At 42.1% G+C, this 27,717-nt stretch overlaps 1 protein-coding gene across 1 annotated transcript in view; it reads right to left on the reverse strand.

The window, feature by feature from the left end:
• Positions 1–27,717, reverse strand: part of C1H12orf42 (chromosome 1 C12orf42 homolog) — a 253,372-nt gene that overhangs the window by 81,528 nt on the left and 144,127 nt on the right. Inside the window, exons 9-10 of the mRNA XM_048831554.2 lie at positions 15,039–15,189; positions 5,189–5,269 (exon numbers count right to left, since the gene is read on the reverse strand). Coding sequence (XP_048687511.2) covers positions 5,189–5,269; positions 15,039–15,189 — 232 coding nt within the window. The remainder of the gene's footprint in view (positions 1–5,188; positions 5,270–15,038; positions 15,190–27,717) is intronic.

A 27,717-nucleotide genomic window follows, 5' to 3' on the forward strand; every position in this document is an offset into this window, starting at 1 on the left:
CCGGGCAAAGGGGAGAGGAGCGTGCACCCCCTGTTTGTTTATATAAAACATTGCTGTGGTGTTGTCCGTCATAACCGATACACACTTCCTTGCGAGGTGGACATGGAAGGTCTGGAATGCTAGGTGGACCACTCTCACCTCTCTGACGTTGATGTGGAGAGCAAGCTCTGCCTGAGACCAGAGATCTTGCATCCTGAGGTCTTCCAGATGTGCACCCCACCTCAAGGCTGATGCATCCATCACCAGCGAGAGGGGTGGCCAAGGTGTGGTGAAGAACTCATGCACACACCATCTGCAGGTCGAACCACCACAGGAGGGAGTTGAGGACCATACAAGGCAGAGTGACAACCCTGTCCAAATTGTCCCGAACTGGCCGATATACCGAGGCTAGCTATGAGTGGAGCGGCCGGAGTCTGAGCTTGGTGTGCTGCACCACATAGGTACAAGCAGCCATGCGTCCAAGGAACTTCAGGCAATTCCTTGCTGTGGTGGTAGGGAACTGCCTGAGACTTCAAATAATATTGCCCAGGGCCTGGAACTGCGCTTCTGGAGGTATGCCCTGGCCTGCGTGGAGTCCAATACTGCCCCTATAAATTCTATCTGCTGAACAGGGGACAGAGTTGATCAGTAAAGGACACTGAAAAAAGATGCTTGCTGAGGCAAGAGCTAAAGGCGTTCCAGCTAACCATTACTGGCAGTAAGAAGGAACTGAGGGGACGGCAGGTCGGCAGGGCTCTATATTCAGTGCCATGAAGGCATGACACCGGGGAGGCCCAGGCTGACCTGATGGATACTGCTAGAGGAAAAGTTTTCTGGCTGGCATGCACGCAGCGCATGCACACCTAATTGGAATTCATATGAACAATCACTCAAAGAAGAATTATTTTTGCCCATGCTCTTGGACCGACATGTCTCATTATTAATGTTATTTTAAATGACACAATAGCTATAAACATTATCAGCTGCAGATACTGAGAATCACAATTAAACCCCTCAATATGGCAACAAGAATATGCCAAATCCCTGTAACAATTTTAGAGTTTCTACTTTTGAGGACACAGCCATAGTGGCATTCTCCTGTATTCTTCCAATATTCAGGTTTTTTCCACTGAAGACATATCCAATTTCTTTACTAAGATAGCTCTGCTCAACACAGTTTGATGAGCTAAACAGAAGAGAGACCAGCCACAAGACTTGAATGGTGAACTGTGACAGGATGTACTGTCCCACAGAGGCCCTGGGGGGTCATTCTTCTGGACCTATCGTACCCCCTCCCCAAAATGGATGCTGGGGAAAAACCCAACTATCTCGTCCTCTATTTCAGGATTTTATCCTGAACCAGTGAGGGTTAAACAAGTAGGTTATTTGGCAATTAGATATTGTTAATATGCCAATTAGGAACCATATAATCTGCTGACTTTTGCTGGGTATGCAGAAGGGAGCTCAGAGATCAGCCAAACAGCCCACAAGTAAGGATTCTGACCCATGTAGCTGGCCTGAGTGATTTTTTTCCCCCGTGCTTTGAAATATTTATGTTTCTTTATTATAATTGCTGCCGTTAACAAATGATAAAGAAACAGTGGGGATAGAGAGGCCCATGTTTAGTTTGTTCTACTAACAGTATAAAATAAACACATAAGTGCAAGAAGTAGGGAAGACAAGATATTTTTCCTGCTGGACCTGTTACTGATGGGGAAATCTGGGGTCCATTTGGGTGAACTCAATAGGTTATACATAGAACACCAATGGAGACCAAATCCTGCTAACCTTACTCACATAAGTAGTTCCCTTTATTTCAATGGTGCTATACATGTGAATAGGGTGAGGTGGGTTTGGCCCCAGCTGGAGCTAAGTTAAATGAAGAGGAGACCAACAGCTCAGAATGACAGAAGAGTTAGTAATGCTATAGAGCCCATTTATGCCTGCCAGTGCGGTTGTGACAATGGGCGGAAGACAGCCATGATGCCTTTCTGGTAGGAAAAAGAGAGAAAGAGAGAGAGAAAGAAAATTGCCAGTGAAAGAAAAATTCATTCACAGGAGGGCCATCAATAGGAGGGAGATTCCTAGTTGGTGAGGAACCTCCTTTGACAGAAAGTTCCCTACATGTGTTGATTCTAATCCAGCTGGCTTGATTTGAATTTGTAACCACCAGATGCAATTCAAGCAAATATGGATATTCAAAAGAAAATCAAATAAAACCTTTTTAAACCAATAAGTAGCATTCTTGTACACAGATGAAAAGTCAAGAAATGGATAAAATTGTTCCCCCCGCACCCTTCCCCCCAAAAAAACTATCGAAAGACCTCTGGTATCAAGCTGCCTTTCATTTGTATACATATCAGATTATGGAAGATCTCTCTTTATACATTTTTTAGAAAGGATGGCAGCCTCAGTTCAATAGAGTTAGTGAGACAATCCTTTAAGCTGTGTCAAAATGCCAGTTATTCTCAGATGCCACCCAGATTTGAATAATTTTGAGAAAGACAAAACCACAGAAAGGCGGAATTGTTCTTTGACTGCTGCTGCCTTTGACACGGCTGCCTCCCTCTCCTTTTTACCAAAGCATCTTCCTCTCTCTATCAGCCATGACAAGTGCCAATCAAACCTTCTGTTTTCTAAGGTTCTTTTTTGGGGGGGAGAAGAAACATGAAACATTTTCTAACAATCACTGAAGGCAGGTCTACTATCAGTGTGTGGTCCAGGGGAATCCAGCCTTTTCCTTTTTCACTTCTAATCTCTGACCCACTGTTTACTTCTTTTTTTATATACACTTTAATCTCTCTGTTGCTCCAAAGGATCCTAAACAAATTGTAGGTCAGCATGGATTAGGCTGCTTTGTTACCAATGATTAGTACATTTACTTTTGCTTTAACATCTTCCGCAACAGCTTAATGTCAAAAAGACCCAGCAGAAGTTTGTTTTATCTCAACTGAAACTATATCCACACTGCAGTAGAAATGCATTTTCTGGTTCAGAAAAAGAATAGAACACAATGGGTCCACACTGCTAATATCTCAACTCTTTTAAGCAACCCCCTTAGTAATTCCAGAGCTCAGAGAAGTCTGTATTAAGCAAGCATATCACCACATTCTATGCTGTTTTTACCATGGGACAAGTTAAAAATTAAGCTTCAGAAAATTTTCTTAAGAGACCAAATTGTGCTCTGATTTTCACAGGTGGAACTGAGGAGCAACTCGACCGGCTTCAGCAACAATTAATAAAACAATGCTGTAGACGATTTTGCTAAAAGGGGATAGCCAGTTGCTAAGAAAATACATTGAAGTAGGTGGCCAGGGTTTAATGAGCAGTATTATTAGATATACTGGGCTAAATTCAGAGGTGATGTTTAAGGTGGTTGAAATCAGACCTCCATAAACAATGCTATACTCAGGACAACTCCCTTAAGCCTACTTATACCTGCTCTGCTAATGCTTAATGGAGTCGACGTTCGTGTAACTTACACACTGAGGGGCTATAGGGACGTATAAATGAAAGTACAGTAAAGTGCTTTCACTTATACCTCCTTACAGCTCCTTGACATCTAAGGCTATGTCCACACTATGAGCAAGGCATGTGATTGCCAACTCTCAGACATACTCGTGCTAGCTTGCTCAAACAGTAGTGTAGCCATGGCAGCAGGGTAGCATGGGCTAGGTGTGCCAAGTAAAAAGCTGCTTGAACCTCCTGGGCGCGTACTCAGCATGGCTAACCCGGGCTGCCACCGGACACTTCCTGTGCTACCCTAGCTACACTACTACTTTTATCACCTTAGCTCACTGAGAGCTAGCACAAGTGTGTCTCTGGGCAGGTCTACATTGAAAACTCTGCTGCGGTGCAGTTGTACCACTCTAGTGCTTCAGTGAAGACGCTACTATGCCGACGGGGGTTAAGTCAGTATAACTGCGTCACTCGGGGGGAAGGGGGGATTTTTCATGCCCCTGAGCGACACAGTCATACTGATGTAAGTTTATAGGGTAGACCTGGTCTCCGTGAGCTGGGAATCATACCCGCAGCTTGCAGCATAGACATAGTCTTAGTGACACCAACTTGCACTTCCTTATACATCAGCAAAGCAGATGTAAGCAAGTCTAAAAACTTTAAGACCTTACCAGCTGCTAGGATCATCTTCCTTTCCCATTGTTCTGGCCAGGTCAGACCTTGTTTTAATCTTTCCTCTGGCACCCCCATTTCCACCACACCAAGTTCAAGGTTTGTGTCATCACCTTCAGGGCCCTCTTAATCTCTCCGATTCCCTGCTTGTTTCCTCTCCTCTCTACTTGTGTCACTCCCCTGCCCTCAGTTCTACCAACAATGCCAGCCTTGGTCTCTATTTGTCTGCACTTTGTTCTTTCTTCCACATCTTCCCTACGTATGTATGGAATGGCATCCCTGAACTGAGTTATACACTCTCCTCCTTCTGATCCCCCCTCAAAAACCTCTTCTACTGTGATGTCTACAGGAAATTACCTATCTAATAACAGCTAGGCAGAGAAGAAGTTGAAGACAGCTGATATTTTTGTCAGTTTAACAAAGTTGTACGTTGATCTTTATTTTAGAACTTATTTTTCTGGTTTCCATGTCTGGAATAAAATGGTGAGACAAAAGGCCATGTATAATACAGTCTTTTACTGTCTCTGCTTTACAGAAAAATATATGCTTTTAAGCTGTTATCCAATAATATTTTTGAAGTTTTAGAAGCTTTAGGAACACACTCGCACACATACACATACACAGAGAAAGAGATTTACATATCACTTCTGAATCTGGCCCATAATATTGTTTGTGAAGTGTAATATATACACAGCCAGAGTTAAAATCAGAATGAGAGGGAGAGAGATCATGCACACAAATGCATATACTCCTACAGAAAAAAAAATTAATTACAAACTAACTAAGGTGACAAGTTCAACCAACCACCTTAAAAGCTAGTGTTATCTGGGAATTTATGGTGCTCAGCAGCTCCCAGGATCAGATTCTTTATGTGGACTAATGGCAGAACTGGGAGATCCAGAAAACAAATACACAAGCCAAAAGATCCTATAAACTGAGGGACTAGAAACTTACATATCATTTTATTTGGGGACAAGTCTGTGATTTGATAATGAATCACTATACTGTATTAATACATGGTAGGCTATGCACAATAATAAGAAAACAAATACAATTGTTCAAAAGTTCACAAGCTTACCTGTATCATGCTGAGCCTTGTGAATGTGTCCAACAGAGAGAGGGTCCCTACTCTCCAGCTTGGATTCAGTTTCATTCAAGCCTGTCAGACATCATTAATATAAGCAAGACTGAAGAAATACCAAAAATTTTTCTAAGATTCTAAATATGAAAGAGCTTATAAATATAATTCATAAGCCAGTACAAAGGCATTTTTCACCACATTATTCCAGTCAAAGCAACCAAAAAAAACCCAATTCTAAACTAAAGTTCAATATAAAACTTTGTTAGATTAATGGAATCATGAGTACATATTTTTCTGTCAATCAGAGGAAGTAAAAGTCTTAATTATCAAATATTGTGATAAACACGCACTGCCTCTGGAATGCGTTTATTTCATAGTTTTTAATATGATATCCTAGTTTATCTGGCAAAGTCAATGTGCAGATTCATCAAGATGTATGGCAAACATCCTCTCAATCACTTTGCTTTTATGTTTGCATACCTTCCCCATTTTCGGTCTATCTTTTTATTGTGGGCAGGGGGTTCCTTCTTATGTCTAATCCAGCATTGGTCCCACAAATGCAGACCTTTGCAGACCTGCATAGAGTCCTTTTGCATTTAATGGGACCCTGTGTGGAAAGAAGGTACTGTCTAGTAGATTCTTACAGTACAAGCTATTCACGGCAGATATCCAACTTGACTTTGCAAATGTGAGGACCCTAGAAAATAGTTAGGTGCTCTATACATAAATCACTACCATCATCACAGGTAAAAGCCCTGTAGATTAAGTCAACTCATTCAGGTAAAAAACACAAGGATCTTAAAGCACTCTATTTCTGAATTAATGCTGTAGCCCAAGAACTCTCTAGAATGTAAAACTGTAAAAGTATAATTAGCCAGGCCAAAAAAGACTTTGAAGAGCAACTAGCAAAAGACTCAAAAATTAACAGCAAACATTTTTTTTAAGTACATCAGAAGCAGGAAGCCTGCCAAACAATCAGTGGGGCTACTGGATGTCGAGGTACTAAAGGAGCACTCAAGGATGATAAGACTACTGTGAATAAGCTAAATGAATTATTTGCACTGGTCTTGACTAAAGAGGATGTGAGGGAGATTCCCACACCTGAGCCATTCTTTTTAGGTGACAAATCTGAGGCACTGTCCCAGATTGAGGTGTCAATAGAAGAGGGTTTGGAAAACTGGTAAATTAAACAGTAATAAGTCACCAGGACCAGATGGTATTCACCCAAGAGTTCTGAAGGAACTCAAATATGGAATTGCAGAACTACTAACTGTGGTATGTAACCAATCATTTAAATCAATTTCTATACCAGATGACTGGAGGGTAGCTAATGTGACATCGATTTTAAAAAAAGGCTCCAGAAGCAATCCTGGCAATTATAGGCCAGTAAGGCTAACTTCAGAACCAGGCAAATTAATTGAAACTCTAGTGAAGAACAGAATTATCAGACACTTAGATGAATACCATTTGTTGGGGAAGAGTCAACTTGGCTTTTGTAAGGGGAAATCATGCCTCACCAATCTATTAGAATTCTTCGAGAGTGTCAACAAACATGTGGACTTGGGTGAACCAGTGGATCTAGTGTACTTGGACTTTCAGAAAGCCTTTAAAGAGGACTGTCATAAAAATAAAGGGGAGGGTAACCACCTGTCTGTATACAGTACTATAAAATCCCTCCTGGCCAGAGGTACAAAAATCTCTTACCTGTAAAGGGTTAAGAAGCTCAAGTAACCTGGCTGGCACCTGACCAAAAGGACCAATAATGGGACAAGATACTTTCAAATCTGGAGGGGAGGGCTTTGTCTGTTCCATGTGGCTTTTGCCGGAGACAAAACAAGAAAGCAAGCACTCCAGCTTCTTGGTAAGTATTTAGCAAGGAAATGCATTAGATTATCTTTTGTTTTGGCTTGTGATTTTCTCTGTGCTGAGAGGAAGATGTATTCCTGGTTTTCCTTTTTGTAACTTTAAGGCTTTGCCTAAAGGGAAATTCTCTGTGTTTTGAGTCTAATTGCCCTGTGAGATTATCTCCCATTCTAATTTCACAGAGGTGCTTCTTTTACCTTTTTTTTTCTAATAAAGTTCTAGGTTTTTTTTAAGAATCTGATTGGTTTTTTTAGTGTCCAAAAAAACCCAAGGCTGGTCTGTGCTCATCTTGTTTCTTCTCAAGCCTCCCCAGGAAAGGGGGAGTGTAGGGCTTGGGGGCATACTTTGGGGGAATAGGACTCCAAGTGGTCCTTTCCCTGATTCTTTGTTAAATCACTTGGTGGTGGCAGCATTTACCTAATCCAAGGTACAAGGGAGAATTTGTGCCTTGGAGAAGTTTTAACCTAAGCTGGTAGAAATAAGCTTAGGGTGTCTTTCATGCGGGTCCCCACATCTGTACCCTAAAGTTCAGAGTGGGGAGGGAACCCTGACAAGGACCTTCACCAAAGGCTTTTAAGCAAAGTAAGCTGTCATGGGATAAGAAGGAAAGTCTTCTCATGGATCAGTAACTGGTTAAAAGACAGAAAGTAAAGGGTAGCAATAAATGATCAGTTTTCAGAATGGAGAGAGGTAAATAGTGGTGTCCCCCAAGGGTCTGTACTGGGCCCAGTCCTATTTAACATATTTATAAATGATCTGGAAAAGAGGGTAAACCATGAGGTGGTAAAATCTGTAGATAATACACAATTACTCAAGATAGTTAGATACAAAGCAGACTGCAAAGAGTTACAAAGGGATCACATAAAACTGGGTGACTGAGTAACTAAATGGCAGATGAAATTCAATATTGATAAATGCAAAGTAATGCACATTTGGAAAACATAATCCCAATTATTAATACAAAATGATGGGATCTAAATTAACTGTTACCACTCGAAAGAAATTTTGGAATCATTGTGGCTAGTTTTCTGAAAACATCTGCTCAATATACAGCGGCAGTCAAAAAAGCTAACAGAATGTTCGGAATCATTAGGAGAGTGATAGATAATAAGACAGAAAATATCATAATGCCACTATATAAATCCATGATATGCCCACACCTTGAATACTTCATTCAGTTTTGGTCACCCCATCTCAAAAAAGATACATTAGAATTGGAAAGGGTACAGAGAAGGGCAACAAACATGATTAAGGGTATGGAACAGCTTTGGTATGAGGAGAGATTAAAAAGAGTGGGATTCTTCATCTTGGAAAGGAGACGACTAAGAGGGGATATGATAGAGGTCTATCAAATCATGAATGGTGTGAAGAAAGTGAATAAGTGTTATTACTCCTTCACATAACACAAGAACCAGGGGTCACCCAATGAAATTGATAGGCAGCAGGCTGAAAACAAACCAGTGCAAGTACTTCTTCACAGAATGCACTGTCAACCTGTGGAACTCACTGCCAGGGGATGTTGTGAAAGCCAAAACTATAACATGGTTCAAAAAAGAATTAAATAAGTTCATGGCTATTAGCCAAGAGGATCAGCAATGCAACCCCATGGTCTAGGTTCTCCTCACCTCTGATTGCCAGAAGCTGGGAGTGGGTGGCAGTGGATGTATCACTCTATGATTGCCTGTTCTGTTCATTCCCTCTGAAGCATCTGACATTGGCCACCATTGGAAGACAGGATACTGGGCTAGATGGACCATTGGTCTGACCCAATATGCAACTTTTATGTTCTAGATAACGTAGGAAATATGTCATAATCTGCTTCTTGATCGATTATGTATTCTCCCATACAAGACGCTTGTGACTAAGTCATAACTGACCCCTCTATTGACTATAATGGGAATTTATTTATCCCTCTATTGACCATAATGGGAATTTTGTCTGAATAAAGATTGAGTAACGTTAGCAAGAACTAAGTAGGGACCTCTAGATTTGGTCCATGGTATAAAAATCCTATGATTGAAAATGTATATTTAAAATAACACTGTCCTAACTACAAAATATTTACAGGCAAAGTTAATTACAAAAAACAATTATTAAAATAATTTGAGAATAGGCTTTCCCAATGCTGCACCTCATAAATGATCCTGGGTGGATCAGACTAATTACAGTACATGCACAAATCTTTCATAAATAAAATACCATTGATGTTTTCACACTAATTGTTCAGTAACTCTCACCCCAGATGTCCAGGAGTGGTTGTACTAAAACACTGTAAATCAATTTAGCAGTTCAATTCACACACAGTGACAGATTTTGTGACAAACCAGATCATATTTCCTATATAGATAGACTCAGCTAAGCAGTCTGTTGGAACAGAGTAATTTGAACGGGTTCATTCTAAAAATATCTATCTATCTCTATCTATCTACATATGATTCTAGACGGCGGAAACTGTCATGTTCTCCTTTTTACCCAAATCCCAGTAACAACATTCTCCTCTGTTGTACTAAAAATGTTACCTCTCCAGGCAAGTCCATTATATAAATTGCAAAGAGCAACAGGAAAACATTAACCAATTAACAAAAATAATTGATTGTATCATTCTGTGAAGGGGATATTTCCACATGTTATACATGTCAACTGTTTAAGAACACTTTACTAGAAGCCCAAAAAGCCACAATCCCACAACTGAGGAAGAAGGTCTTATTGGTTAAAAAAAATAACCTTTTTTGAAGAGGAAGTGAAGGCAGCTATATATTTTAAAAAAAAGAGTAAGAAAGGAGAAATTGACAGTAATGAATATAAATCAGAAGCTAAGAAGAGTAGAAAAGTGATAAGGGAAGCAAAGAGACACAAGGAGATATCTCTGGCCCGCAGAATTAAAGAATTTTTAAAGTATATTAGGAACAAAAAGAATCCTAACAATGGTGCTGATCCATTACAAGATGGAAATATTAGAATTATGAATAATAATGCAGAAAAGGCAGAAGTGTTCAATAAATATTTCTGTTCTGTATTTGGGAAAAATAGATGATTTAGTCATATCATATAAGTCTTTCCATTCTACTTGTATCTCAGAAAGATGTAAAACAGCAGCTCTGAAGTTAGACATTTTTAAATCAGCAGGTCTGGACAGCTTGCATCCAAAACTTTCAAAAGAGATGGCTGAGGACCTTGCTGGACCGCTAATGTTGATTTTCAATGACTGTTGGAACACATAGGAAGTTCCTGAGGACTGGAAAAAAGCTAATGTGCAATATTTAAAAATGATTAATGGGATGACTAGGGTAATTATAGGCTTATCAGTCTGACATTGATCCCAGGCAAAATAACTGGGCGGCTGATATGAGACTCAATTAATAAAGAATTAAAGAAGGATAATATAACTAATGCCAATCAGCATGGGTTTTATGGAAAATAGATTCTGTCAAACTAATGATATTTTTATGAGATTTCCAATTTGGCTGATAAGGAATAGGGTTGATGTAATATTCTTAAACTTCTGTGTAAATATAATATAAATATATAATTAACAGGGCACACATTAAATGGCTTAAAAACTGGCTAATTGATAGGTTTCAAAATGTAATTGTAAATGGGGAATTTGTCATTGAGTGGGTGTGTTTCTAGTGTGCTCCCACAGGGATTGGTGCTTGGCCCTAGGCTATATAACATTTTTATCAATGACCTGGAAAAAAAAAACATAAAATCAACATTGACAATGTTTGCAGGTGACACAAAAATTGGGGGTGTGGTAAATAATGAAGAGCAGTCACTTCTATAGCGAAATATGGATCCCTTGTGAAACTGGGCAAAGCAAACACCATGTGTTTTAATATGGCTAAATGTAAACGTATACCTCCTAGGAACAAAGAATGTAGGCCATACTTACATGATGGGGGACTTTGTCCCGAGAAGCAGTGATTCTGAAAAAGTCTTAGGGTCATGGAGGATAATCAGCTGAACATGAGCTCCCAGTGTGACTCTGTGGCCCACAGAACTAATGTTACTCTTGGATGTATAAACAGGGGAATCTCAAGTAGGAATAGAGAGATTATTTTACCTCAGTATTTGGGACTGGTCTAACCATTATGTAATACTGTGTCTGGTTCTGCTGTCCACAATTCAGAAAGGATGCTGATAAATTTGAGAGGGTTCACAGAAGAGCCATGAGAATGATTAAAAGATTAGAAAACATGCCTTACAGTGATAGACTTTAAAGAGCTCAATCTATTTAACTTAACAAATAGAAGGTTAAGGGGTGACTTTATTACAGTCTATAAGTACCTATATGGGGAACAAATATTTAATAATGGGCTCTTCAGGTATAACATGATCCAATAGTGGGAAGTTGAAGCTAGAAAAATTCAGAGTGGAATTCAGTTGCCTGCTCCCACACCCCAATTGCTCCCACAAATCCCTTTCCACCCCTCTTTTCTCCTACTTCAACCCCTATGCCCTAAAACAAAGTCTCTATAATATAAATAAAACAAATATATGATCATATATTAAAATTAAACACAATGGAACTATTGAGAGAGTCTGGCCTATCATCACACTGACCACTCCGTATTTTGTACCCTTTTCCCTCACCTTTTGTTTTCTGTCCTTTAGACCATAAGTTCTTCAGACAGGGACCTTGTTTTCCTATATGATTCCATAGCAACGAGTACATATTTGGCATTACTGCACAGTAAATAATAAATAAAATGGGGAAGCTTAAGGGAAAGCTTTGCACCATTTATTTAGTCACTCTGATTCCTTCTATTTCTGTCCATCCTCCTGGACTGGTGTCACTCTGAACTTGATCAAGGAACATCTTTAAGTTAGAGCCAAATCCTTGCGGGGGGGGGGGGGGGTGCTATGTATGTTCAACTCTTCAAAGGAAGTCAAGAGTGCTCAGCCCCTGGAAGGGTAGGGTTTCAGTTTTCAGTTCCATCAAGATCTTCAATCCCTATTAAAAGTATTTCCCATAGAGCATCCTAAGGCCCTAATCCAGCACAGCACTTAAGCACATGTCACATGTTTAACTTCAAGCATGTGTCCCACTGAAATTAATGAGACTACTCAAGTACTTAAAAATCAAGCATGTGCTTCAGTGTTTTACTGGTTCAGGGCCTAAATTCTCAATTGCCCCCTTAGTTCCTTACAAAAAAAGGGCTTTGCTTGGTTGGTGAACTAATGTAATCTTTCCTTTTATTTTAGATTTATTTTCCTTTTTGCATTTTGAAATTGATAGAAAAAATTATCCTAAATGTCCTACATAACCTAGAACAGAGGTTCTCAAACTGTGGTCTGTGGACCACCAGTGGTCCACAAGCTCCATTCAGGTGATCCGCGGATAGCTCCCTCTAAGGTGCGCACCTGGGCAGCCGCACATGAGAGAATGAAGGGCCACCCACCTAATTAGTGGAGCGGTGCAAGCGGGGCTCCACTAATTAGGTGCCTGGACCCTGGAGAAGACGCACATGTAAGGTGAGGTGGTGGCCTTGGGGGAAATAGGGGGTAGGTGGGAGGGGGCAGTGGGGTGAGAAGAAGGGGTGGGGGGGATTTGGGACATGCAGGGCTGCAGCGACCAGAGAAAGAGATGACTTTCCCCAGCTCCAGGGCTGCGGCTGCCAAGGAGAGATGGCCCTCCTTCCCAGCCTCAGCTCTGTGGCTGCTGTGGTGGGGAGATGCCTTCCCTCCTTCCCAGCCCCAGCTCAGGGGCTGCAGTGATGTGGGAGAGAGGGCACATCCATCACATTAGAAAGGTAAGGCTACTGATATTAAAATATGAGTTGTGTGCTTTTATTTGTAGAACAAAAGAAGTAAATTATTATTAAAGGTTTTTTTATATAGTGCTTTTATCCAAAGTGTTTTACAATAGTTAGCTAATGGTACAAACAACATTTGGAAAGATCATTAAGTGGTCTGCCGAGACCCTCAGCAATTTTCAAGTGGTCTGCAAAAAAAAAATCTTTGAGAACCACTGACCTAGAACAGTACTGAAAGAAAAGTATCTCTTATAGTAAAGTAACACTAAAGATTTACATTGTAATGAAATAATACAAAATAATGATTTTCCCATAGTATTGGAGCAGTATTGCTTTTTGATAAAGTGATATTAATTTTACCACAGATTTCCCTTTGTTTGATAAGCTCTTGCTCCTGATTTTAGCTGACTCAGGTATAGATTAGTTCATTAAAATAATCTGGCCCTCCCATACTCTGCAAGTTGACAGGGTCTCAGTTCCACAGAAGGCTGAGCTATTCATCATCAAAATCATTTATGCCACAAAAGCAAGGCATGTGGATTCAACCAGTGCTGGTCCTTCAGAGGATACCTAATGCTAATGAGTTATCTGCTCCCTGAAGATCACTATGCTTAATTCATCAGATGGTTTAAGCAGTAAAACTTGACTATGCTTTTATTTCAGTAGCCTTGAGAGAAACTCTAATTCCTACTTTATTAAGAAATGGAGGTTAAAAAAATTAAAAATATACCACTAATGTAATTCCATTGATTCCAATTGATTTACTCCTGATTTAAACCCACATAACCAAGAGCAAGAATCAATCTATGGTATTTACTTAGCAGGGCGTTAGTCACCATCCATCAGAGAGCTTCATGCCTTTGGTGGCTTTAGTTTCTTAATCCTCTTCCCTCGCTAGCTAATGTCCTTTGTTGGGGAAAGACACATACCCAACATGTGTCTCAACCGCCTCAACAATACTAGGTAAAGGTAGAAGCTATTTCTGGCATAAACAGTTGTCACTAGCTGATATCTAGGGTGACCATACATCCTGTTTTGGCTGGGACAGTCCCCTTTTTAAACCCTGTCCCAGACAGCCTGTCTTTTTTGGCAAAACTGGGTATTTGTCCCATTTGCTCTTGATCTAAGAAAGTGGTATGGGGTAGGCAGAGGTCTTCCAGGGGATACATCCACTCATCTAGATATTTGCCTAGTTTTACAACAGGCTACATAAAAAGCCCCAGCGAAGTCAGTACAAACTAAAATTTCATACAATGACTTGTTTATACTGCTCTATGTACTACACCAGGGGTTCTCAAACTTTTGTACTGGTGACCCCTTTCACGCAGCAAGCCTCTGAGTGTGACCCCCCTTATAAATTAAAAACATTTTTATATTTAACATTATTATAAATGCTGGAAACAGTGCAGGGTTTGGGGAGGCTCACAGCTCGTGACCCGCTGCTGGGTCCCAACCCCAAGTTTGAGAACCCCTGCTATACACTGAAATGCAAGTACAGTATTTCTATTCCAATTGATTTATTTTATAGTTATATGGTAAACATGAGAAAGTCAGCAATTTTTCCGTAACAGTGGCTGTGGCACTTTCGTATTTTTACGTCTGATTTTGTAAGCAAGTAGTGAAACTTGGGGGTAAACAAGACAAATCAGACTCCTGAAAGGGGTACAGTAGTCTTAAAAGGGAGAGAGCCACTGCCCTAGGCGGGCACAGAGGAACGTCTGGGCAAAAGCAAACAGGACAAATGCCAAGTTTTGTCAAAATACTCTGATGCCCGTGACGTTGGCATGGGTGAGCAGTGGCGGCGGGGCTCAGGCTGCCAGCTCTGCACGGGGGTAGGGCGAGCGGTGTGTGTCTTGGGCGATCAGCCTTGCGCGGAGCGCTTGGGCAAGTGGTGATGCCCAGCAGCTCTGGCCAGTCCTGTGCCAGAGGGGGACCTTCGGGCCAGCCCCACGAGGTGTCCCATTTTCACTTTGGGGAATATGATCACCCTACTGATATCAGGAAAAAATCGTGTCAGTCAAGCACAGAATAGCATATTTCCCTGTTAGGGCTTCCCTCAGCATGCTCAATTACATGCCTTTTAAGGCATTGGCGTATCCAGGAATCCCATCACACCTTCAACTATTTCTTCATCAAGGATCAATCGCTATCACCTCTCTCCATGTTCCTTGAGAACAGAGAAGTAGCACATTAACATGTTGAATGTTATCACTTTTAAGAAGAAATACCTGTTAATTGGGGGAACAAACAACAGTCTTCAACCAAAGAAGCTCCAGCTATAGATGATTTTATTTCCAAGTCTGTATTTGTATGTAGTTCACTAGTAGATAAAGAATTTTCTTCATTCTTCAGAGTATTTGGTGATTTCATTCCAACAGTCTGCAAACAAAAGAATGATCAAAAAGAAAACTTAATCATTGAGTTACCATCATGAACATATAAAGCTATATAAGACCTGATCCTGCACAATTGAAGTGAATGAGAGTTTTGCCATTGACTTCAGTAAAGCAAGATCAGACTCACAATGGAAATATATATAGTACCCTTAATAAAGGCCACAGAACATTTCACAAAGAAAACATTAGGCCACCCAGTTACTACAGTGATTTGTTGCATTAGGGCAGGGGTTCTCAAACTAGGGGTCAGGACCCCTCAGGGGTCACGAGGCTATTACATGGGGAGTCGTGAGCTGTCAGCCTCCACCCCAAACCCTGCTTTGCCTCCAGCATTTATAATGGTGTTAAATATACAAAAACGTGTTTTTAATTTATAAGGGGGGGGAGGTTGCATTCAGAGGCTTTCTGTGTGAAAAAAAAAGTTTGAGAACCACTGCATTAGGGGCTCAATCCTGCATCATTCTGAGCACTCTGACCACAATCCAACAATGCACTTACACACATGAGCAGTATTGACTTCAATGGAGCTATACACGTGCTTTAAGTTAAGCACTCACTTTGTTGGAGTGAGGCCAGAGTGATCAGCACAATGCAGGACTGAGCTCTAGGAATGTGTAAGCAGACAGACAGTTGGATAGGCCAATTAGTTTAGAAGGTAAGAATCAAGGCCAAGATTTTCAAAGTGGGGCTGTGTGACAAAGTTCCTCCTCTACTTTGGTGGGTCTTGCACTTATTGGTGGATTTGTTCGCCTTGGAGCTTCATGGCAGCCCTCAGTTTGGCCGTTTTTTGTGAATCCACAGTCCAGGTCAATGCCTCCTGTGTCTGACCAGGAGTTGGGAGGATTGGGGGGAACCTGGGCCCGCCCTCTACTCCGGGTTCCAGCCCAGGGCCCTGTGGAATGCAGCTGTCTAAAGTGCCTCCTGGAATAGCTGTGTGACAGCTACAACTCCCTGGGCTACTTCCCCATGGCCTCCTCCCAACACCTTCTTTATTCTCACCATAGGACCTTCCTCCCGGTGTCTGATAATGTTTGTACACCTCAGTCCTCCAAAAGTCCATGTTCTCACTCTCAGCTCCTAGTGCCTCTTGCTCCCAGCTCCTCACACGCACACCACAAACTGAAGTGAGCTTCTTTTTAAACCCAGGTGCCCTGATTAGCCTGCATTAATTGATTCTAGCAGTTCCTTGATTGGCTGCAGGTGTTCTAATCAGCCTGTCTGTCTTAATTGTCTCCAGAAGGTTCCTGATTGTTCTGGAACCTTCCCTGTTACCTTACCCAGGGAAAAGGGACCTACTTAACCTGGGGCTAATATATCTGTCGTCTATCACTCTCCTGTAGCCATGTGGCCCAACTCTGTCACAGGCTGTTACAAACCCATGTAAATCAGAGCAGGCCCAAACAGAGGTTGAATTGGTGTACTCTGTTGACCAAAACAGCCCCATGGGTCAGGGATCACCAAGATGGTTTACATTCACTTTTATCCCTCCCCATATACTCAGATGCGCTGAGTAGAGCTCTACTCTACTCCTGAGATTCGGGACCATAATATTGATAAAAAGTAGCCACATAGGAAGGGTGTTAACTATTGAAATGGTCAAATTGGAAAAAAAAAAAAAAAAGCTACAACTTACCCTAACATAGTTTCCCCATAAATCCTCACCACAAGAACTCTGAACTTGGAAACCAAGCTGGCCTTAATTACTTCTTGTTAATTGAGCGTATAAATAGCAAACCCATTTTAAAAGTGGTTGGTTTTGTAGCTATTACAAGTTTATTTGGTTGAAGTGTTTTTTGTTGTTTATAAAATATCGCTGTAATTGAGAGGAAACAGTAAAAACTCATTCTTAAATACTTACAAGAAAAACACCCACATGCTCAGAGAGTTAGCTCAACCTTTTACACCTAAGGCTATGTCTACACTACGGAATAAGGTCGAATTTATAGAAGTCGGTTTTTTAGAAATCGGTTTTATATATTCGAGTGTGTGTGTCCCCACAGAAAATGCTCTAAGTGCATTAAGTGCATTAACTCGGCGGAGCGCTTCCACAGTACCGAGGCTAGAGTCGACTTCCGGAGCATTGCACTGTGGGTAGCTATCCCACAGTTCCCGCAGTCTCCGCTGCCCATTGGAATTCTGGGTTGAGATCCCAATGCCTGATGGGGCTAAAACATTGTCGCGGGTGGTTCTGGGTACATATCGTCAGGCCCCCCTTCCCTCCCTCCCTCCGTGAAAGCAAGGGCAGACAATCATTTCGCACCTTTTTTCCTGAGCTACCTGTGCAGACGCCATACCACGGCAAGCATGGAGCCCGCTCAGGTAACCGTCACCATATGTCTCCTGGGTGCTGGCAGACGCGGTACGGCATTGCTACACAGTAGCAGCAACCCCTTGCCTTGTGGCAGCAGACGGAACAGTACGACTGGTAGCCGTCATCGTCATGTCCGAGGTGCTCCTGGCCACGTCGGCTGGGAGCGCCTGGGCAGACATGGGCGCAGGGACTAAATTTGGAGTGACTTGACCAGGTCATTTTCTTTAGTCCTGCAGTCAGTCCTATTGAACTGTCTTATGGTGAGCGGGCAGGCGATACGGACTGCTAGCAGTCGTACTGTACCATCTTCTGCCGAGCAGCCATGAGATGTGGATGGCATGCAGTCCTTCTGCACCGTCTGCTGCCAGCCAAAGATGTAAAAGATAGATGGAGTGGATCAAAACAAGAAATAGACCAGATTTGTTTTGTACTCATTTGCTTCCCCCCCTCCCCTGTCTAGGGGACTCATTCTTCTAGGTCACACTGCAGTCACTCACACAGAAGGTGCAGCGAGGTAAATCTAGCCATGTATCAATCAGAGGCCAGGCTAACCTTCTTGTTCCAATAAGAACGATAACTTAGGTGCACCATTTCTTATTGGAACCCTCCGTGAAGTCCTGCCTGAAATACTCCTAGATGTAAAGACACCCCCTTTGTTGATTTTAGCTCCCTGAAGCCAACCCTGTAAGCCATGTCCTCAGTCGCCCCTCCCGGCATCAGAGCAACGGCAAACAATCGGGCATCTGAGAGTGCTGTCCAGAGCAGTCACAATGGAGCACTCTGATGGGGCTAAAACATTGTTGCGGGTGGTTCTGGGTACGTATCGTCAGGCCCCCGTTCCCTCCCTCCCTCCGTGAAAGCAAGGGCAGACAATCATTTCGCGCCTTTTTTCCTGAGTTACCTGTGCAGACGCCATACCATGGCAAGCATGGAGCCCGCTCAGGTAACCGTCACCATATGTCTCCTGGGTGCTGGCAGATGTGGTATGGCATTGCTACACAGTAGCAGCAACCCATTGCCTTCTGGCAGCAGACGGTGCAGTACGACTGGTAGCCGTCCTCGTCGTGTCCGAGGTGCTCCTGGCCACGTCGGCTGGGAGCGCCTGGGCAGACATGGGCGCAGGGACTAAATTTGGAGTGACTTGACCAGGTCATTCTCTTTAGTCCTGCAGTCAGTCCTATTGAACCATCTTATGGTGAGCAGGCAGGCGATACGGATTGCTAGCAGTCGTACTGTACCATCTTCTGCCGGGCAGGCAAGAGATGAGGATGCCTAGCAGTCCTATTGCATCATCTTCTGCTGAGCAGCCAAGAGATGTGGATGGCATGCAGTCCTTCTGCACCGTCTGCTGCCAGCCAAAGATGTAAAAGATAGATGGAGTGGATCAAAACAAGAAATAGACCAGATTTGTTTTGTACTCATTTGCCTCCTCCCCCGTCTAGGAGACTCATTCCTCTAGGTCACACTGCAGTCACTCACACAGAAGGTGCAGCGAGGTAAATCTAGCCATGTATCAATCAGAGGCCAGGCTAACCTCCTTGTTCCAATAAGAATGATAACTTAGGTGCACCATTTCTTATTGGAACCCTCCGTGAAGTCCTGCCTGAAATACTCCTTGATGTAAAGACACCCCCTTTGTTGATTTTAGCTCCCTGAAGCCAACCCTGTAAGCCGTGTCATCAGTCGCCCCTCCCTCCGTCAGAGCAACGGCAGACAATCGTTCCGCGCCTTTTTTCTGTGCGGACGCCATACCAAGGCAAGCATGGAGGCCGCTCAGCTCACTTTGGCAATTAGGAGCACATTAAACACCACACGCATTATCCAGCAGTATATGCAGCACCAGAACCTGGCAAAGCGATACCAGGCGAGGAGGCGACGTCAGCGTGGTCACGTGAGTGATCAGGACATGGACACAGATTTCTCTGAAAGCATGGGCCCTGCCAATGCATGCATCATGCTGCTAATGGGGCAGGTTCATGCTGTGGAACGCCGATTCTGGGCTCGGGAAACAAGCACAGACTGGTGGGACAGCATAGTGTTGCAGGTCTGGGACGATTCCCAGTGGCTGCGAAACTTTCGCATGCGTAAGGGCACTTTCATGGAACTTTGTGACTTGCTTTCCCCTGCCCTGAGGTGCATGAATACCAAGATGAGAGCAGCCCTCACAGTTGAGAAGCGAGTGGCGATAGCCCTGTGGAAGCTTGCAACGCCAGACAGCTACCGGTCAGTTGGGAATCAATTTGGAGTGGGCAAATCTACTGTGGGGGCTGCTGTGATGCAAGTAGCCCACGCAATCAAAAATCTGCTGATATCAAGGGTAGTGACCCTGGGAAATGTGCAGGTCATAGTGGATGGCTTTGCTGCAATGGGACTCCCTAACTGTGGTGGGGCTATAGACGGAACCCATATCCCTATCTTGGCACCGGAGCACCAAGCCGCCGAGTACATAAACCGCAAGGGGTACTTTTCGATAGTGCTGCAAGCTCTGGTGGATCACAAGGGACGTTTCACCAACATCAACGTGGGATGGCCGGGAAAGGTGCATGATGCTCGCATCTTCAGGAACTCTGGTCTGTTTCAAAAGCTGCAGAAAGGGACTTTATTCCCAGAACAGAAAATAACCAGAAAATAATCTACAACCTCCTCCTCATCATCATCTTCTTCGTCCCCAAAACCTGGTTCCGTATTGCCTCCATCTCCATTGAAGGAGTCAAACAACACGGCTGGGGAAGTGGTGGCTGAACCCCCTAAAATGGCATGCAGCTCATCATAGAAGCGGCATGTTTGGGGCTCTGACCCAGAGCGGCTGTTCACCTCTCTGGTTTTCTGGTAGGCTTGCCTCAGCTCCTTCAGTTTCACGCGGCACTGCTTCGGGTCCCTGTTATGGCCTCTGTCCTTCATGCCCTGGGAGATTTTGACAAAGGTTTTGGCATTTCGAAAACTGGAACGGAGTTCTGATAGCACGGATTCCTCTCCCCAAACAGCGATCAGATCCCGTACCTCCCGTTCGGTCCATGCTGGAGCTCTTTTGCGATTCTGGGACTCCATCATGGTAACCTGTGCTGATGAGCTCTGCATGGTCACCTGCAGCTTGCCACGCTGGCCAAACAGGAAATGAGATTCAAAAGTTCGCAGTTCTTTTCCTGTCTACCTGGCCAGTGCATCTGAGTTGAGAGTGCTGTCCAGAGCGGTCATAATGAAGCACTCTGGGATAGCTCCCGGAGGCCAATACCATCGAATTGTGTCCACAGTACCCCAAATTCGAGCCAGTAACGTCGATTTAAGCGCTAATCCACTTGTCAGGGGTGGAGTAAGGAAATCGATTTTAAGACCCCTTTAAGTTAAACTAAAGGGCTTCATCGTGTGGACGGGTGCAGGTTTACATCGATTTAACGCTGCTAAATTCGACCTAAAGTCCTAGTGTAGACTAGGGCTAAGAAAGACATTGAAGTCCCAATTCACTGTTGCTCTGCACCTGGTATAGTCATTTGCAGCACTATAAAGTGGATGTAAAAATATTATTTATTTGTATCACTGTAGTGCCCAGAAGCCCTAGTCAGGACCGCATTGTGCTAGGCAATGTGCAAACACAGAAAATGCTCACCATTCTGATTCAGTAGCATTTTACAATCATCTTGCACTTATTCTGAATTGGGGTAAGTGATGACACATGATGCAGGACAATGGTGAATAAGGCCTCAGAGCTCTTCTTTTTCTAACTTAGCCTTTTTCATTTTTTTTTTTGGCTCAGATATGGATTCCTGAGTTTATATATATATTTTTAATGTAGACATTTCATAACTCTCTCTCTGTGTATAGTTACACTGGTGGGAACAATAACAGAAATATGAATTTAAAAAATACCCTTAAAAAGTTTGAAACTGACTTCTTTGTAATAAGAAGCAGACTTTCTATCAACTAAACTGCAAAATCTATGGTTATAATATGTATTAGCATTTAGAGGTATTGTTTTGACCACCGGAGGGCTCCTGTATTTTCCATTTATTAAATAAAAGCATTAAACAACAGCTGGCACCATCTAGGACTGAATAATTTGTAACTAACAATCTATTTGATGAATATCATCTTTCCTTCTGTCTATACTGTCTGCAGACAGATTGTGAAACTACCAGATGTATTAATTATTCAAAATTATTCACAAATGTCTTCATCAAATGTTTCCTAATTTGTAAAACACTCAAATTTTGACATTACAATTAAATATACACCTCACAATTTGCACTGTACCTAACAAACCTTAAGTAGTGAGCATAAACTTTGAATTTTATATTCACTTGTACCAGTTGCAGTTTTCAGTGGCCTAATCCAAAGCCCATTTAAGTCAATGGAAAGGCTCCCATTGACTATATAAGGTTTTGGGTTAGGACAAGTTTGCACACTATTCATTAGTTGCACAATTACATCAGGAGGGAATAGAAACAAATCCCGATAGCTTACATCAATAGCGAATGCAGCTAGAATTTTCAAATTTTACATTCAAATTCACAATTCAGATTTTCCTTTTAGTGAATCTTTGAGCTAAAATTCTGCTTTTTATGTGTTTTTGAGCTAGGAAAGCTTGAGTGCTCAATTGTTTGTAGAAGCAAACACAGCCAAATAGTCTTTCACTTTCAAATTCAAACACACAGCTCTCAGCTCATTGATCCTCACTGGGTAAACAAGTGACAATCAAAGAAAATTGCAGGCTATTTATTGGACCAACTTCTGTACTCAGAGTACCTTTCTCAGACCTGGGGAAGAGCTCTGTGTGGTGTCTCTCTCACTAACAGAAGTAGGTTCAATAAAAGATATTACCTCACCTGCCTTGTCGCTCTAATATCCTGGGACCGAAATGCTATGACAACACTGCATAGGCTAATTACAGTCTATTTAATAATGGGCCAGATCCCCTGATGGGGCAAATCAGTGGACCTTTGCTGAAATCAATGGAGCTGTACCAATTCACCCTGAGGATGTGGTCCTATATAGCTAGTTATAATCTTTAACTCTCTAACTTGTGGGACCACCAAAGCCCTTCAGATCCCAGAGGGCCTGTGCCTCCACATCGGCTCTATGGCTTTGACAACTCTGGCCTTTGTAATAAGCTTCAATAAGTCTGTGTTAACAGGACTCCTCTGGCTGCAGCTGCCCCTGAAACCCCATCAAAGGTATATCCCTGCCACAGTGCTCTTCATGTAGGCAGTGCTCTACATGAAGGACCCAGACTGGTTACCTTTCCTGGCCACAAGGGGGATGTTGTCAAACCTCCTGGCCTACCCTGGATTACCTACTCCTCCCCTGCCTGGCCCTCTTCCTACACATGGGTCCTCAGACCAGCAAAGCAGCCTTCACAGGATCTGGAGGAAGGTGACATGGAGATGACTTCCCAGATTTCTTGCAGGATAGCGACAGAGAGAGAGAGATCCTTCCTATGCAGAGATTTGGGGACCCCATTCATTTCCCCACATAGGTAAGTGTCACTTCTTATATGAGACTTTTTCTCCCTCCCCACCACTTGCAAGTCCTAATCATCGTGAGGATATTCCGGGCAGACAATACAAACCTGGCATAATTTCCATTAGAAAGCCAAATTAAACATGTCATGTTGACAAAAATCTCCTAATGCAAATTAAAAAAAACGACTTTATGCAATCCTGATGAAAGATTAATGTTTCATATGCACTTTAAAATGAGGAGGTTGCTGGGAGCCCGAGAAACTAAAAACCCAGAACTCTCTGGTCTGCCATAAAAGACTTACTAAAGTAAATATTTATTTTCTAAAATGATAGGCTAAGCTCATGAAGTAATTGCTTTCTAGTTTTTTTTACAGCAATGACCAAATGTCCTCTTTCACAACTCCACCATCCACACAAACAAATTCTTATTTTTACAGATTTTAACTTTATTTTTAAAAAAAATTCTGAAGGAACTTTAGTGTGAGGCCTTCATTCCCTTAGGCTTTTAGTTTTTTGGTAAACATTTTTTAAGTGCCACCAAGTGCAATTTCTGCATGATTGCATTTTCACATAAGACCCACTGCATTTATGTGTACATTTACCTCTTGAGTTACTGCTGGATAGACAGACGTTGGTTTTGATTTGCAGTACACTGCTATTGTGCTCACTTTACTGCTCCCTAGTGTGCTACATTATCTATTTTTTTCGGGGGGGGGGGATGTACTGTTGCCTATCACCGTGGTATCTGAGCATATTCAACATAAAATTGATTGACATTAGCAAAATCCTTAATCGGCTTCATGGAGTCTGTGGGTTGTCTTCTCCTTTTTGAGTTACAGAAAGCTCTCCTTCGGGTATTTTTGTTTGTTTTTGTCTGGGTTTCTTTTCACTAGGGGAGGGGAAGAAAGGTTGAATGTCATTCTCACGGAAAACCTTTATCTAATAGGAACATTCAGCAGTAACTTGCTAAAGGTGCTCAGAATCTGGATCTGCCTATTCCCCTCTGGAAGTGTGTCCCACAGTTACAGCCCCTCATCTGAGAATGATTTTTGTGCCCAGTTCTCCCATACTTCATGCTGGGCTTTGTGATCTGCATTGTTCCAAAGGACACAATTGTATGGAAGGTGCATAGATAGAGATGTGGACACAAAAACGTAGCAGAAAAATCTCTAAAGTAAAACTCCAGAGTCAAATTTCTTTACTAAAGCTTTATAGAGAAAGCTAGAGTTAAGGTTACATTACAATACAGACTTCCATTTTTATGTGGTCGCTACCAGAGGTGGATTAATGTATTGCAATGCATAATTTATCCAATGAATGTAGCCACTTTTTCTGTTGATGGAAAATCATCAAGCAGCTTGCAAGTCCCTTGAATTTATTTGATATTCAATGACATATTTTTGCAAATTGAATTTTTCTCTGCAAGTATTTGATATTCAATATTGGTTATTTGAGAGGTGTAAATTAGTTGTGATTGGTCAGATGAGCCACATGGGTATTAGGTGAGACTTGCATTGGAGTGGCTGAGGAGCATCCAGAGGAAGAAGCGTTCCCATTCCCTGTATGTTTCAAATATGCTGCAGCCATTGTACCATGACAAGGCATGCATGCCAGCCAAGGCCAAAGTGGTGATGAAGTCCTTCATGAGTGATCTCTACAGGCAGAGGAAGCACAACTGCATTCACACCACTAACTCCTCCAAAATGCAACCTATCTTATCGTGGGTGATGCCGGAGGAAGTGGCCAAGCATTCAGCCACACAAATGATGGCTCTCCCCCTAGAGAAACATCTCTACCTTTCCCCCTAGGGCACATATCAGGCGGGAAAAAGAGAGAGAACAAGAAAGGAGCCATGTGACTCCCATGATGCACCATGAGGCTCAGTCAGAGGAGAGATTGTGTTGCATTATGGGAGATGTAGTTCACCCAGGTAGCCCAGTCCATAGGTGAGAATGGGGGAATCAAGCATCTGAACTATAGCTCCTATACCCACAGGAAAATGCAGTTTAATGTTGATCTGACTTGAAATGAAATATTTCAGGTCAGTTTAACAAAATCTTGTTTCCTTTTTCCTGACAGAAAATGGAAACTTTCTGACAAAATGAAAATCTTCCTGCAGAAAATTTGAATTCAGCAGAAACTGAATTTTTCACTGAAAATGATTCAGATGGAAAATTTCCAATCAGCTCTATTCTTCAGTCTTTTTACATTTCCTTAAAAATTATACCCAGTCCAAAATGGCAAAAATCCATCAAGGCTACCACTGCTGCCTGGGAATTTAGGATCAGTAAAGGTTCCAGGAAGAACACAATATTTTAAACATCTCAGCCAAAGAGTAGGCATATCCTCTCCACAGAGGAACAGTCTCAGTCCCCTCCAGTTCAGTAGGATGTATTCCCCTTCCTATCAACGTGACCTAGGTCTAGTTTGGATTGAGCTGCAGCCACTCGGTTTCTTCCAGATTGCTATCTCTCCTAGATACTGAGAGCACAAGCTCTTTTGAGAGGGCTTTAGAGGGGCATTTTGCAGGTGGCTGGGTAACATTTAGCCAGAACCCTAAGACCATTCTGCTGTAGCGCTCTGGGAGATAGTGTGAAAACTGATGTGACTTCTTTCAACAACACAGCCACAGTTCTTATCTTTTAATGTAGGAATTTTGACCCTGGAAGATTTGTTGTTTAGAGCTATTGGTCACATTTCATTATGAAAACCTGAAACACAACTTAATGGGCTCCGATTACAGAGTGAAAATAATTCTATACCACAAAGTGTACCAATGGAGGAAGGGCAGCCTTGTGGTTAAGGCACATGATAGGGACTCATGAGAGCTGGGTTCAGTTCTCAGACTCTGGCATAGACTTTCTGGATCCCCTTAAGGGAATCACATAAGCTCTCCATTCCCAGCTAATCATACTACTTCCTTTCTCCCACTTTTTTCTGTCTTGGCCATTTAGAATGTAACCTCTCTGTGGCAGGGACTGTCTCTCACTATGTTTGTACAAGTGAATAGTTCAAGAAGACCCTGCTCCCAGTTGGAGCTTCTAGGCACTACTATAATATAAATAATAATTATTAAGGTGCTGAGTAAATAAAAACAAATGAGTGTTATGGCACACCCATACTTTTTGTGATTTTTTTTTTCAGTTTGATCATAAAAATTTGACAAAACAAAATCCAGACTTTCCTTAGTGTGAACTGCTGGATAGTAAGACTAATTTTCAGAGAAATACTATGTTTTATCGTATCTACTACACTGCACAAATAGCCTCCTCCTTTGTACCTTGCACACTGTAAGCTTCCATTTGACTTCACAAGGAATACAGGATTGGGATCAAAATACCCAATCCTAAGGATGGGAAAAGGACCCGTCACCTAAGGACCTCCCAGCTGTGTCACTATGATGCATACAAATACAGCTCAGATATTCACAGTGACAGCAGGAAGAAGACTCGGTCATGCTCCAAAATAACAGGCATCTACAACTCAAGCTTAAGGAGAATCACTGTTGGCAGAACTGAACCTATGACGCAGAGTGGACAGTTTTGATTCCATCCAGTAGAAGGCAATGGTCTAACCAGCCCTTCACACTGTTAAACATATTTCTCTCCTGGAAAACAGTCTCTTATTTCACTCGTACCTTTAGCTGTGCTAATAAAGATTTACCCCGTGAATTAAATGCAATTAAGTTGACTTTTAACCCCCTGAAAATGAATCCCTTAATGTTTTTAATCTTTAATGTAGCTAATTTACAGAGGTCCCTTTAAGAGTGCTTGTTAGGTGTGTACATCATGAATGAATAAAACACAAAAGAGAGGCATGAAAGCTGTTTGTTATGGGCTCTGCTGACATAGCATACTGTTTCAATCTAATATAAGAAAAATAAGGTGCAATTTGAGCAATGTGACACCAGCTGTTAACTTTATAGGCTACACTTTTTAAAAAAAAAACAAACCAAACATGCATAATGTATTTTCAAAAAGCTTCTTAGTCAGGTGCAAAGAAAGACACAGGTGATCAGCAAGTCCTTCTGAAGGAACATCTGTTGTAAAAAAGACGAGAGAGAGATGGGGAAGGTGCCATTTTCTATCACTATAGTAAACACCTAATGCACCGTAAACAGAACAGGTCATGCGGTAAAACATGAAGAAGCTCTTTTTAATCATCTGAATAGAAATTTAATATCTTTGCATTTGCTAAGCAAGGCGACTTGCCCAAGCAACCAGATACACAAAGCTCTATATATTTGTTCTGCTTTTGTTGCTACTGAGTGAAGCTTCTAAGTCACAAGCATTAAGGCTGGTTTTTATTAAGTAGTTTTGCCATTGAGTAGACAATAGGAAAATTAGGGTATCTGAACATGTAATAGTGGAATGTAAGGAAACCTGATAGATCAAAGGAAAATAGCCACATATACAATATAACAAACACCTACAACCTCCTTTTTATTATTATTTTGTTTTTTTGCTGTTGAGTTTCTGGGTCCAATTCTAGGCCTGATTCACCAGTTCATTACCCCTGTTGTATATCAGTGTAATGCAGCAGAATTACAGCATCATAAAAATGGAGTCATGCAGTGGTGAATCAGGACCTCTGGCTAGTGCTGAATGACATGAGGAAAAAACATTGGCAACCAGCCTACATTAATGTCTCCACCCATTGCTCTCACAAGTAGCGCTACACCAGGGCTGGGGTAACAGCAGGAGAACCTGAACAAATCATCATCCACACGAGGCCCATCGACTCA

Source organism: Caretta caretta, chromosome 1 (genome assembly GCF_965140235.1).
Source record: "Caretta caretta isolate rCarCar2 chromosome 1, rCarCar1.hap1, whole genome shotgun sequence".
Taxonomy (NCBI): Eukaryota; Metazoa; Chordata; order Testudines; family Cheloniidae; genus Caretta; species Caretta caretta.